The sequence below is a fragment of the Mya arenaria genome, chromosome 4 (assembly GCF_026914265.1).
Source record: "Mya arenaria isolate MELC-2E11 chromosome 4, ASM2691426v1".
Taxonomy (NCBI): domain Eukaryota; kingdom Metazoa; phylum Mollusca; class Bivalvia; order Myida; family Myidae; genus Mya; species Mya arenaria.
Window position 1 is genome coordinate 72,931,778 of NC_069125.1, and position 15,428 is coordinate 72,947,205.

The 15,428-nt window shown below is 35.2% G+C and overlaps 1 protein-coding gene across 2 annotated transcripts; it reads left to right on the forward strand.

Moving 5' to 3' along the window:
* The first annotated feature begins 8,028 nt into the window (after positions 1–8,028).
* LOC128230261 (BET1 homolog) lies at positions 8,029–14,192 on the forward strand. Of its 2 annotated transcripts, XM_052942375.1 has the most exons (4): positions 8,029–8,115; positions 12,056–12,168; positions 13,170–13,226; positions 13,371–14,192. In XM_052942375.1, the coding sequence occupies exons 1-4, from the start codon at positions 8,097–8,099 to the stop codon at positions 13,524–13,526; spliced, it is 345 nt and encodes a 114-aa protein (XP_052798335.1). In that variant the 5' UTR covers positions 8,029–8,096; the 3' UTR covers positions 13,527–14,192. The 2 variants fall into 2 exon arrangements, with proteins under 2 accessions (XP_052798335.1, XP_052798334.1); XM_052942374.1 differs by lacking the exons at positions 12,056–12,168; positions 13,170–13,226; positions 13,371–14,192 and adding an exon at positions 9,470–12,049 and having other exon boundaries at positions 8,039–8,115.
* Positions 14,193–15,428: the final 1,236 nt, after the last annotated feature.

Genomic DNA, 15,428 nt, shown 5'->3' on the forward strand with positions numbered 1-15,428 from the left:
GTTAAGGACATGATAAATGGATAAGCCAGTTTTATTACACACGCACGGCTTCTGTTCGGTTCATACCTTAAAAATATGATTGTTTATTATAGTAAATGATTGTTATGCAAAGGGTCTTGTAAAGTTAAGAAATAATACGATAATAACATATAACCAAATTCAAAAATAATCAGCGTCAGATTTCTTAAACAGTTAGAGATTTATTGCAAACTTAAAGTTGACAAATAAAATATATTCTGCTAAAGTTGTATAATAATGACGAAGGTATTCGAATTTATTCAATGTAAGCGAATAGCACAAAAATATATACGAAAAATGGAGACGTAATGTTTTTCTTACTTAAGAATGGCGCAACTTCAAATAAACACTCTTGATCTAGTTGTAGATCTTGTGTACTTTTTCACCATTCATTGATTTACTTGTTTACATGCTATGAACACTGTATAATGTTTTACGCAATAAACATATCTTATCGTAACGACATGCATGGGTCGGATATGAAACCATGGAAACGTTTTCAATTGGAATCATTCATTTTACACAATGCTTCAAAGAGAACCGTGCACACTCATAGCTGGACTGCTTAAACAATATTATGTGTGTTTGTTTTTAAACAGAAGAGAAAAACAATAAACCAACTTGACAAAACACAATTTAAAACGTGCAATTCTAAGTTTCTTCATACTCTAGCCGTCCTTAATCCTTTATTTAAAAAATGAACATTTTTATTGCCATCGCATCTTTCTCTACACTTTTAACAAATTGCATAAATAGTTTAGGCCTATAACAAATTGCATAAATTAAGACATAATGTTTATATATGTTATTCTATTTTGTTACATATAAAAGCAAATAAGATTGTAAAATTAGTTTAACAAACATCGGCAACACAATCCGTCGCCTCGGGCCATAAGTTATGCATAAGATTGTAAAATTAGTTTAACAAACATCGGCAACACAATCCGTCGCCTCGGGCCATAAGTTATGAACCGGGAATTATGAGACCGGATGAGACCGGATTTTACGAGGAGAGACCGGGAAATAGTATCGCCCGTTATCGGAAACTATGCAGACATGAATGCTGACAAATACACCAATCGAAAGACAAAACAATGCATTCTTTTTTGCGCTATGTCATTTGAACGAACTCTCGCGTATAACAAAAATATCGATAAGAAACTTACCTTGATTGACGATCAATCGAGCCAAAATACTACTGGCGTTTGCATTTGTGGTCACGTGACTTTTTTTGCCCATCCCCGGTGACAACTCTTGACTGATATTACCATCTCCATTTTAGCGTGAGTTGAGGCGTCGCTTCGTGGTTTGTAAATCCCACACTAACACTCGTCAGTGAAATGTATCATGTACTTATATTCTATTGCTCCATTATGTCAGCGAGTTTGTGCCAATTCATTTTTAATCGCTGCGTTATAAGCTTGAAGGGTAAGTGACTGGTGTTATGCCTCTATCCTTTTGAATAAGGGGGTATGTATAGTTTGTTAATATCTGGCGGTCGGTTATTCGGTCGGTCGGCTGGTACACCAAGTATTTTTCGTACAAAAATCGATAACGGTTTGAACTAGGACCATAAGACTTCAAATTGACCAGCAGATGACCCCTATTGGTAGGGGTCAGTAGGTAAACGGTCACGGTCAACAGTCTTTCGAATACCTTGTTCGCACAAATTACTCAAGAACTGTTTGACTTCAATGCAGGTCGCCCTTGACCAGAAGATATCCCTCGGTTGATTCTGATGTCATAAGGTCTAAGGTGAACATTATCATGGAAACTTTGTTCTACAATAACGTACAACCATTTAACCTAGGGTCAAGTCAAGTCAAGTAATATTTATTTGTAAAGTCGGGTTTACAACATATAAAAACACAAGCTCTGAATATTTAATAGAGCTTTTTAAATTCGATTTTGTCATGAAATACTATCAGTTACCCATGACCCGATGACAACTGCAGTATACTATTTGAGGTCAGTAATTGATGTGATTTTTAAACATGTCAATTAAATAATCTACTACATATTTCGGAGATTATGGCAAACATATCCCTAACCTTGTTATAATTAGATCTATGTATAATTCGTATTATTTATAATTATTAAGCATGCTTAACTCGGGCCCCGATTTCTCGAAACTTCTAAGGTCCCTTATAACAGAATTAAGCTAATGTCACTGTAACAAAGTCCAAGTTTCATAATTATTACATTTTATTTTTGAGTTTGATGTAATGCAAGGGAGAAAACAAGCAAATCAGCTTCTAGAACCTAGTATTTCTAGAATATTGTTTATTAAGAAGTGTAATTGTTTTAATTACATTTGAGCAGTTGTATCAAAGTATTTAGTAAGTTGGAAATATGATAGTTATAATATTTCTAAAAGGTAAAGATAGTGATTTAACCTTGCATGTTAATATTATAAGTAATATTAAATAAATCCACTTATTTTAGAATTGCGGCACCAGTTGAATGTATGTGTCAGGAAGAATATAAAGGCAGTTTGGCCTACAGCTGGTGAGTTAGATTATATGTAATGTGATGTGAAATGTGTTTGTACCTGTTTTGTATATGATGTTTGTATTGTTTTAATATGATTATATTATGTAATAGTATGGCCGCTAGAAAATAGTATTAATTATGAGGAATATTGCTTCTCAAAGTATTATAGAAAATATACTGAATTAATTGTTAACTCTTGTGTGATATGCTTAAGTTGATGTTTATATACTTTCAGAGCTGTGGATTTATAATACATGTAATAAAAGCCCCTAAAGACTTCCGACGTGTTAATCAACTACACTGAACCCTAACTGCTGAGTTAGACCGTTAATATAGTCGTGGCCATAAGAAAAACTACCCTATTACAACGTGGCGCCCAACGAGGGTTAGTTTCAAACACCGAATTGAATTGATAAATCCTTTACCATTTAAGCAGAGGCACCGTCGAATACCACCTGCTATGGTAGAAGAGGTCAGATCACATTTAGAACAGTTGTTGTCATGTGGCATCATACGGCCATCAAAGTCACCATGGGCTTCACCAGTAGTCTTAGTTAGAAAGAAAAATGGAAAATTACGGCTATGTGTGGATTACAGGATGCTAAATGAACGGACAGTTAAAGATGCCTATGGTCTGCCTAGGATAGAAGAGATGTTTGACTGCTTACACGGGGCACACTACTTCACTACAATGGACATGAAAAGTGGATACCATCAACTACCAATGGAGGAAGAACACATAGAGAGAACTGCTTTCACAGTAGGACCACTGGGACACTTTGAAAATCAGTTTATGCCTTTTGGATTAACTAATGCCCCTGCCAGTTACAGCAGACTGATGAATGAATGTCTAGGTGAAATGAACATGTCCATCTGTATAATATATTTAGATGACCTAATTATCTTCAGTAAAACTTATGATGAACATCTAGAACGCTTGGATAAAGTTTTAGCAAGATTAAAGGAATACAATCTGAAATTAGCCCCTGAGAAATGTAGCTTCTTCAGAGAGAGAGTCAACTTCCTTGGTCATGTAGTTAGCAAAGACGGAATTGAGACTGATCCCAGTAAGATTGAGAAAGTTAAAAACTGGCCATCACCAAACGCACCAGAAGAGCTCCACAGTTTCTTGGCATTTGCGGGATATTACAGAAGATTTATTAAAGATTTTTCAAAAATTACCCGTCCCTTAGCTGAGATGATTCCACATCCCACCTCCAAGAAAGGCCCAAAGAAGAAAGCAGAACAGAAGAATTGGAAATGGACAGAAAATGAAGAGAAGATATTTCAAGATTTGAAAGAGATACTGACCACCCCTCCAATATTAGCATACCCAGATTTTAGTAAGCCATTTGAATTGCACACTGATGCATGCAATACTGGATTGGGAGCAGTACTTTACCAACAACAAGAGGGTAAAAAGAGAGTTATTTCATATGCAAGCAGAGCAGTTAGTAAATCTAAGAATTATTCCACCTACAGATTAGAATTTTTGGCGTTGAAGTGGGCAGTAACTTCAAAATTTTCAGATTATTTAACAGGAAACCATTTCATAGTATATACCGACAATAACCCACTGACCCATATACTCTCTTCACCCAATCTTGATGCAACAAGCCAGAGATGGGCAGCTGCACTGGCAGATTATGATTTTGAAATCAGATACAGACCTGGAACGAAAAATGGAGACGCAGATGCATTAAGTCGGTATCCATATGAGAAGATTGAGGTCATGAAACAAGATGGGAATGCAGTTGAAGAACTTGTGAATTTGGATAGAGATGCGGTCAGAGCAATTTGTAGTACCCTTACACCACCATACATAGACACTCTACCCACCATGAATATGAACATAGTAGAAATTACTGAAGACACTAGTACCCCAATGGCCCAAGTAGAGTTAAGGGAGATTAGAAGGAAACAAATTGAGGATTCCCTGATAGGAAAATGGAGAATTGCAGTGATAGATAAAGTTAGATTAGAAAATGACTTTACTAAAGAAAGTACAGTCATGAAGAAGAACTGGAAGCATTTCAAGATCAGAAGAGGTGTGCTGTACAGAGAGGTAGAGAGAGATGATGAAAAGATCGAACAATTAGTGTTACCAGAGTGTTATAGAAGAGATGTGTTGACAGGTATGCACACATATGTTGGCCATCCAGGTATAGACAGAACAACAAATCTCATACGAAGAAGATTTTTTTGGCCTTGTATGACAGCGCAGATAGAAGACTTTGTGAAGAACTGTGATCGTTGTTTGAGGAGGAAGTCTGCAACAAACACACGTGCACCATTAGTAAGTGTGAACACGACCTTCCCCTTAGAACTTGTTTGCTTCGATTTTTTGACATTAGAACCATCCAAGGGAGGATACTCAAACATATTAGTTGTCACTGACCATTTTACAAAGTACGCACTAGCCATACCAACACGTAACCAGACAGCCAAAACTACTGCTGAGGCATTTTATAATCAGTTCATAGTGAATTATGGAATTCCACATAGACTCCACTCCGATCAAGGTGCTAACTTTGAAAGCCAACTTATCAAAGAGTTATGTGAACTTACCAACATGAAAAAGAGTCACACTTCAGTATACCATCCCCAGGGAAACGCAGGCCCAGAAAGGTTCAACAGGACTCTAATAAGCATGCTGGGGACACTGGAACAAGATCAGAAGAAGGATTGGAAAAAATACATTAGTTCCCTAGTGTTTGCCTACAATAGCACGCCTCATGAATCAACAAAAGTCTCACCATATGAGCTCATGTTTGGCAGGAAGCCACGTCTTCCTATTGAGGTTATGTTTGATGTCGAGAAAGAGAAAAAAAAAGTAAAGACTCAAGAAGAATACATAGCAGAATTAAGACAGACCATGAAAAAGACTAGAGATATTGTCCATGAACATGTAGAAAAGGCAAAGCAAAGACAAAAGAAATACTATGATATGAAGGTGAGAGGTGTACAGATTGAAGAAGGAGATCAGGTATTAGTGAAGATTCTGGCTAGAGGAGAGGGTAAACACAAATTAAGCGACAAGTTTGAGGAAGAGGTTTACACAGTTAGAGGGCAGAAAGGAGAAGTACCTGTATATACTCTAGAAGGTAACAGTACCGGGAGAATTAGGACCCTACACCGTAACCATCTATTCCCAGTGAACCATCGGGTGAGGGATGAATTTGTTCAAGATGAGAATATTGAGGAAACAGGAAAGATAAAAGATGCATCTAGAGATGAAGAAGAATCGGGTGGAACCACCAACGACAGCCATGATGATGAAGATGGTGTGATTTATGTCCCACAGACATATGTTTACGGGGACGCCCGTACGCCAGTAAATCAGTCAGAGGCAGAAATTGGGACAGAAGTATTAAACATAGATGATGAAGACAGGAATAAAAGTGAAGTACTTCAGCTACAGTCTGAACTGGAGAAAGAACAGGTGGAAATTGAAGAGAACACTACAGAGGTTGATGGTGAAGAAGAAATAAAGGATGTTGCCAACGCAGCATCAGGAGGTGCTAATATGGATGGGAGTCCAGGTGAATGGGAACAAGGTGACACGGTTGTTAAAGACGATTTCAGCAACGAAACAGACTCTACACTTCCTGTAACAGAAGACACAACACTTGAGGAAGTTCCTGAAATCACAAAGAAGAGAAAAAGACAGTTACCGCATCCGCCAGTCAGAAGATCAGAAAGGGAAAGAAGAGCGCCTGAAAAATACAGTGGCTATGTGATGTATGGAATGAATAGACCTTTTTGATGCCAGATTCCAGGCATTACAATCTATCATGAGTTCTGGGGTATTGGGAAGTATGGATAGTGAAATTTCCAGGAGATTAGTGACAGAAGTTATGAAATAATTTTGATGTATTAATTTTTTTATAAAGATTGCTATTTGAGAATATTTTAATTACAATTTTGATCATGTTTATTCTTATTGTTCATAAACCTACTACCCAGTAATTGGTTATTTGGTGTGGACACTTTTTTGTAGAAGGGGAGGAAGATGGCATGAAATTTATTTTTTTGGTATGTTGTACTAACTAAGTATGGCATTTTTTGTTTGTTTAGGGTTTTTGGATAAAATATTCATTAATTTTTGGTTTAAGTGACATGAGTGTAATTGAGATTTAATTGCCAGGAAATATTGGTTGTTATTTGATTTTTTTATTGTTTTAATTTTTTTTAAAATTATTTTTGTGACGATTAGACAATGACGGGACGTCATTTCAGGAGACAGGGAAATGTGTAACAAAGTCCAAGTTTCATAATTATTACATTTTATTTTGAGTTTGATGTAATGCAAGGGAGAAAACAAGCAAATCAGCTTTGATGTTATGTACAGAGTTGTCTTTCTTAGTAATTTTAAAATATAATTGCTGTGTGGTCATCTGTGACTATAATCCCTAAATTGACATTTTTGGTGGGAACACTGGATCATTCGGTTCTTTGTTTTCAAGGCGAACACATCGTATTTTACTTTGTCTGTAATTGTTGGAATTGGCGGGAAAAGATATTGAAGGTTAGTCTATTAGTTATACTTCTAGAACCTAGTATTTCTAGAATATTGTTTATTAAGAAGTGTAATTGTTTTAATTATCTAAGTATTTAGTAAGTTGGAAATATGATAGTTATAATATTTCTAAAAGGTAAAGATAGTGATTTAACCTTGCATGTTAATATTATAAGTAATATTAAATAAATCCACTTATTTTAGAATTGCGGCACCAGTTGAATGTATGTGTCAGGAAGAATATAAAGGCAGTTTGGCCTACAGCTGGTGAGTTAGATTATATGTAATGTGATGTGAAATGTGTTTGTACCTGTTTTGTATATGATGTTTGTATTGTTTTAATATGATTATATTATGTAATAGTATGGCCGCTAGAAAATAGTATTAATTATGAGGAATATTGCTTCTCAAAGTATTATAGAAAATATACTGAATTAATTGTTAACTCTTGTGTGAAATGCTTAAGTTGATGTTTATATACTTTCAGAGCTGTGGATTTATAATACATGTAATAAAAGCCCCTAAAGACTTCCGACGTGTTAATCAACTACACTGAACCCTAACTGCTGAGTTAGACCGTTAATATAGTCGTGGCCATAAGAAAAACTACCCTATTACATCACTATTTTAGTTTTCGAGGGGTTCTCATACTTCAGATAGAAATTATCATTATAATAATCACAATAAACTGTTTTCAATTCAATTAAAATATGTATTTTGGCTAATTGAAATAAGCGTTTTAAGCTTGTTAAGCTTAAGAAGTTTCGAAAAATTGGGACCAGCTGGCGTGGAATACTACCTAGGATTTATGTCTTTTCAATAGGTCTCAATCTTACAAATCATACTAACTGAGGTTTTATTTATTGTAACCTTATATTCCACCCCGAGCATTACTAAAACTCTATTTAACCGGTGACAATATAACAATTAGCCGTTATGTCAGCTTTAGTCTTATTCGGTAAGGTGTTTAAAATACACATAATATAATGACGTCACATACATAATACACAGGAAGTGCCAGATTGCAAGAGAATTTGCTGTTCGTAAACAAACTATTTTGTCGGCAATGAGAAGAACTCATATGGGTAATTTCATTATTTTTTTTGGTAGATTTAACACATGTAGATGATTATATTCCCTTTAATTTGATTGCAATTGAATCGCTGATGCGTTGTCTGTGATAAAAAAATGTCCAGACATTTTCAAAAGTATTGACCTTTTCCAGTATACCACAGGCAGCAGTTACGTTGACAGGACCTACCCTATGGCCACTATTTTTTAGAGGAGCGTGGCCATAGGGTTGGTCCTGTCAACGTAACTGCTGCCTGTGCAGAATACTACTTATATTTATGATGACTGCATATATGTAGAATCATACTAGTCAAGATAGCCTAATGGTACTTTTGTCTCACTTTCGTAATACAAATACACAAGAAGTTCTTTCAACACAGAGTTGGGTGTAGGGTCAGCTCGGCCCAATTACCTTTTTGGCCCGGTCTAAATTGGCCTACTTTTGAAAGGAAGTGTGTATGGAATGCCAATTGGTATTATATTGTTCACACCTAATTTACCAATTATTAAGAGCTGTTAAAGTGTTAAAATTAACGTCGAAAAAAAAAACTGTGATAATTGTGTTGATAATTGATAATTTCAAGGATGTTAAAGCTGCCCTCTCACAGATTTACCTTTTTTTTTATTTGGTATTGGAAAGGGCAAATTTTTGCGTAGATATCTGTAAACCAATGATATAGGATTGCGGACAAAAAATCAGATCGTAGATTTTCATATTTCCATTCGATAATTAATGGTTTATGGCTTAAACCGTAACTAATAAAAAATAGATCGCAGATTTGTATATTTAAGTTAAAAAAATGATGTTTTATGCATTTTTCTTAAACCATAAGCCATAAAAGAACGGAAATATGAAAATCAAGATCTGATTTTTTGTCAGCAATCTTATATCATTGGTTTATAGTCCGACTATGGACCCGCTGTGGAACTCCGCGTCTAATCAGATAGGCAAGAAATAATTATTTCTTGTTCAGAAGTTATTTGTTTTTATGCTTATGTACATTGTTAATCGTAATTCTTCGGTCGACTGATCACCCTCTGAGGGTATTAAATTCAAACTCTGAGGAACGTGGACAGTTGATAAATTCATTGTGTGCCATAGCAAAAATTCTCAAGAGGGAAACGGAATGTGGGTCTAACTCGTTGAGTGTACTGTTACCAACATAGTCTGAAGAATGAATTGCAGAATATTTTTTCTGACTGTTATCATTGCTGCATGTAAGCAGTTTGTTATTTATTTGTTTGCAATCTGTTGTAGTACATGTAGTATTGTTTTGTCAATATATCTTTATTAAGGTGCAGTATTAGAACAGCTTTTGGTGGTGTTGGTTATCTTCAAATCAGACACTATGCATAATCTCTTTGTAGGCATCCAGTGGAACAGAATTTCATTTGCTGTAGAATCTGATGACTGAAAATTAACATGGATAAGTTTGAGATAGAATTTGTAAATGATGTTCACCATGAAAGTTTGAATTCAACTATTAAATCAGAAAGCACTGATGTAGACCCCACAGCTGACAGTAGCCATCTTGCAAAAGGATCAGATTCTATTTTATCGTCTGACCTTTTAATTGCTGCTCCAGGAAAGGACAATGCAACAACAGAGATAGCAAATTTGGATTTGCAAAAGGAAATAAAAAATGATTTGTTTGAACATCTAAAGGATATAATAAAAAATGAAAGCCCATCTAAACTTGCTGCTGCTTCAGAAAGTGGTAATGCTCTTGAAATTTACTTGGACATTGCCAAAAAAGGTCTAAGTGGGTGTCCAGTGGGTTTCTTATGTACAGAATGTGGTAAAAACCTTCCTACAAGTAGGTTGCGAAATAAACATATGAAAAAAATCCACAGTTCAAAACCTGTTGTTGAGCGTGTTACTTGCCCAGTGTGTCAAAAGTCATTTAGAGATACATCAAAGTATAATAGGCATTACTTGGTGCATTCTGGAGGCAAGGAATTCCAGTGTGATGTTTGTGACCGCCTGTTCTCAAGAAAAGATCACTTAATAAAACACAGAACTGTTCATGGACCATCAAGTGAGCGAAGGTACAAATGTTCCTTGTGTAACAAAGGTTTTGTTGAGAGGAACATTCTTCAACGCCATCTAAATACCCACACTGGAGATCGCCCATATGAATGCGGTCAGTGTGATGCTACATTCTTTAGTGACAGCACTTTAAAACAGCATGTCCAGAGTCACTCAAACTTGAAACCATATCTATGTTCCCTCTGTGGGAAGTCCTTCAAGAGAAATGGCTCATTAAAAATCCACATGAGGTCACACACCCAGGATCGACCCCACTCCTGCGATATCTGCCATCGAACATTCATCACAAGGCACACTTTAACCCAGCATTCTCGGATACATACAGGAGAACTCCCATATGGGTGCACTCGGTGTGGAGAGAGGTTTTCAAGGAGTGATACATACAAGTACCACATTAACAGAAAGACAGACTGTCGCATTTACCGATATAAAGTGAAGGGAAAACAAAAGTATGGATCTGTGGTCAAGTCAGAGGTGGACTTGCCGGAGGAGGAAGGTTCAAGTGATGTGGAGAAAACCTATGATCCAGTATATGAAGACCATGAAGAAAGCAGTCCCAGTAATGATAGTAGTGATCAAATTGATGAAATTAGTGACAACTCAGACGAGACTGCTGACGAAAATCAAGAATAAATTTTCAATATGTCTTAGAAATGAAATGATCAAACCACAAGTTACTGCTTGATCACTTTTAAATAAGTATTGTCATAAGTAATTCTAAAGACAGTTGCTATATTGTATAGGTGTAAGTGTGATGACATTTCATGTTGCCTGAAAACTTTATGTTGTAAAAGAATACTCCATCTCAGTATGTTTGTATATATATATGCATGAGTGAAAGGTTTCAGTATTGATACTGAATTCAGTAATTTGGAGAATAGTTACTCCCTACTTTCAGTGTTTTAGAATTGTCCAACTTCCACTTGTTCATCGTATAGTAGGTGCCAGCATTATGATACTTTTTTCTGCTTTGTAACTTGTATAGATAAAAAACAAACACTTATTTACAACTATACTGCCAGCTGTAACAAAATCATTTTTGTTTTTGAAATATATGTTTTTAACTTTACCTTTATTCCAAAGTATTTCATATATAGCCATTAGGCATGATTTTACTGTTTACATGAGAGTTTTGTTTTATTCTTCATACTTTCTTACACTACCATTGATGAAATATTGTATATATTTTAATGAATTCATTTAATGCTTGAATAATAATGTGTACGTATATACCTTTTTGAATCAGTGTACAAAATGTATATTGTTAATTTGTTATTATTTAGATACATTTAAGAAAATATAACATTAGCCCACTTTGAGCACCAATTGTTGTATTAGTATGTTCATGTGACCTGAGAATCACTATCTTTAACTTTGATATCATTTTAAATTTTAATCTTATTGTGACTGTTTTGCTTTTAATATTTTATGAAATAAAGTCATTTTACTACAATGTAGCTTGTGTGTTGTTAAATGGACAGTTTATTTAATGCTATCATAATTGTGTTGAAGGGATTTATTCTCAGTTTCAATCTTATTGTTTGGTATTCATAGTGGCAATTCAGTCTTATCAATTCATTAAATTATATGGAAGTTATCTTAATGACAGAACAGGTTAAAAAGTAGTCATTGACAGTAAATGTGTAATCATATTTTTTTAAGACAGAAGAACGAAATAAATTCATGCTATTTAGAATTTTTGGCCATCAACTAGTGTATGAAATGGTTCCCAAATCCCTCTTAAAAACAGATGTTTTGGTTTCAGTTGTGAATGACTTTTTTGTCTTTGAGACTAAATATAGCCAAGTTAAATATTACATGATAACATGCTTGCCCCTGTGTAGTGCTGTGTGTTCGTGTAGGTTTATGTGTTGTGGAAGTGTAGCGGTGTGTCTGTGTTTCAGCGGGGGAGGGTGGCTGGGGTGAGGCTCAGTACCAGCCCACCCAGGACATGCTGGAACAGGAAAACTCGCGCCACGAGGAACTCCTCTCAACCAAGGTCAAGGCTCTCAAGTCTGTAAGTTATTACCTCTCACATCCTTCATTATTACCCCGCTGGACAAACTTTAGTGGGGGCTATATACATGTAGGAATCACACGCGGCGTCATGTCACTCGGTCTGTCTGTCCTTATATATTTGGTTTGGTCCATATTTTTGTCTAATTTTTAAAAATTATTTGGCAGATGTTACCACCATAGTTTGAGGATGTGTCAAACACAAAATCTATGTTGATTTCCTTTAAGTCAAGGTCAAAGCAAACTTCTGATCTTGGTTTAATTTGCAATATAAGCCTTACTGATGATAGTGTCCAGTCCAAATCTTTGTCATACAAGGTTTGATTTAGTAATATTTTGATTTGATTATTATTTCGCTGAAGTGACCCCTAGTAGTATGAAGTCGTGTTGCATAGAAGACCCCCCCCCCCCCCCCCCCCCATAGTTTGAGAAGGTGCCATATAAGAACTGGTGTCTTTACCTTTGAGTTCAAGGTTACAGCAACCATCTGAAATTGGTATGTTTTGCTACATTACCAATACATGTATTGACAATTTTGTGGTACATACTGTAATCAGTCGATCCAGGTAATGTCTCCGACACATGGGCATGCATAGTATTTATCACATTCTGTGATAGCTGTAGTTACAAACGGCTATAATGACAGATGTGTTTTGTATACATGGGTTAAATTTTCAATTACTTTATCAAGAAACATGTATGATGGCATGGTGGTAAATAGGTAGTGTTTAATTAATTAAAATCAAAATGTATTGTATATAAGATATTATGTTTGTTTAAAAACATTAACATAATAAGTGACATGTTTTGAAGTCATGTTTATGTTAGGTACTGGGTATACATGCAGGGTAATGTTCATGGTCGTCCATTAGGATAAAGATATGTTTAGTTACAATAACAAATGTCATCAAAATTAATCTGCAAATACTTGATGCCTAGCATGTTATGTTTAATTGATTTTGAGGCAAAACTTTACAGAACATTTTCATTGTTTTTTTCCAGCTGACTATTGACATTGGTGCTGAAGTGAGAGACCAGAACAAGATGCTACATGGAATGGTAGGTTTAAACATTTTTGTTTAGGATATAGAGTTGAATTGCAGTTAACTGATTTATTTTTTTAAAACTCAAATGACACTTAACTAAACTTTATATTGTTTATTGGACTGATTTCCCTCATTGTTCACATTTCCTTGTATCCAGGATGATGACTTTGACTCATCAGGGGGCCTGCTGGAGGCGAGCATGCGGAGACTGAAGGCCATCACACGGATGGGCGGCCACAGACAGATGCTCTACCTGATTCTCTTCTGCCTCTTTGTCTTCGTTGTCTGCTGGCTCATTGTACGATCAAGATGACACTTGACGTTGCTCCCAGCTTGCTGCCATGTTATTGTCAGATTATGGTGATTGTTTCGTCATGATTGAATGATGCTGAGATAAAAAGTTTGATGCACAATCATGCAGATTGGAATATTTGTTTGTTATATGAATGTTCAATATGTGAGATTGTAGATATTCAATAGATGATAACATTTGTTATAAACTCTTGTGTTGAAAATACATGACTTTTTGGTTACTTATTGTCAAGCTTGTCTGTCTGCTTATGTGTTATAAGTCCCTCAACTCTGGCTTTAAATTTAATTGACTTATGCCCCTTTGCTCAACTAGAAAAAGACTAGAATCTGCTATTTAAGGTTTATTACATAACACTTGACGTTCCAGGGGTTGAGCGTTTTCATGATTGTATTCTTTATGACAACATAAACAGTGTATTTGAAGTATCGGATGTTACTTCTCAATGTTTTATAATATAATATATATTTTATATGTGTATGTAACAACCTTATACTGAATGTACTGAAATTGTTCTACAGTGCCTTCCAAAAGGTTTGGGAGACGCGATAAATTGCTACACATGTACGTTTGTCTTAATTATTTAACAAAAATCATTTTATATCTCACAAGTAAAATACAATATGACTTCATTTTCCAAAACAACATATATATATATATATATATATATATATATATATATATATATATATATATATATATATATAAATCTCGGCAAAGAAAGTTCTTTGGTCAAAACATTTTGTTATGTGGTTTTTCCCGTTAAATTGCATATTCTATTAAAACTGTTTTCATCTTAAGTTTCCATATCATCTACAAGTAAATCCTTGACTGTGATTAAATATTATAAAGCAACTTAAAGGATCTATCAGTCTCTCGTTCTCATTCATCAGAGGTTTGATACTGATAAATCTAACACACAGCACCATCCCTCTGGTGAAAGAGAATGCCAGTGTCTTTGTATTTGAAATCTAACTGTAGCTGGACAATGTCTGAAGCAGTGTGGTGTGTGGCTTTTAGGGGAAACCCAACTGTTGTTGGTCTTCTGGAAGCACTGGTCAATAATTAAGGTGGTTGACAATCACCACCACAGCCTAATGGTTATATTTATTAGGTACCTTATAATGCTGGACATTATGTGAGTTTGTAACATGATAGCACATAAATGATGAATGCATGATTGTCTCATATTGTTTGTTCGATGATGTTTGGAGATAGTAAAGCATGTAAATAAGATTGTGTGCTCACATCAATGTCACTAATGTTACAGTCTTCATATTTGTTTTATCTTCTAAGGTATTTGTGAGATACTTTTGACTATTTGTAGCTTGTTAAGTAATAATGAATAAATATTTTCTGTTAAAAATATGTGTTTCTGTAATGAATATTTTGAACAGAGTCAGAGGTGTGTTTTTCATGCAACAACATAAGGATATTATTGGCTCTTTGGTCTAACAGTCGTGGCAGGTGGGCGGCTTTAAACTCACCTTTGAAACTGTATTACTTAAAATAGGGTTGACATATTGTGACCAAACTTGATGTTTAGGAAGAGTTTATGGAGACCTTTTTTGGGACTGGGTTCGGGGCCCATAGAGTCCAGGTCACTGTAACTAAAAATATTAAAAATGGCTGAAACGGAATATCTTTAGTTTGGGTTAACTTATTGTGACCAAAGTTGGTATACAGGAAAAGCTTATGGAGACTCTGTACGGTCAAGGTCACTAAATATAGAAAAACAGTTGAAACTGAATATCCTCAATGGTTATCGAACTTGGTCAGACTATTTGGCGGCATGTTATCTTGAATATATATGAATATGGGTCATCTAGGGTAAAAAACTAAGTCAAATCTTTAGAAGATATATTTCACGGTAATAAATTCAACAATATTTATCAAATCTTGATG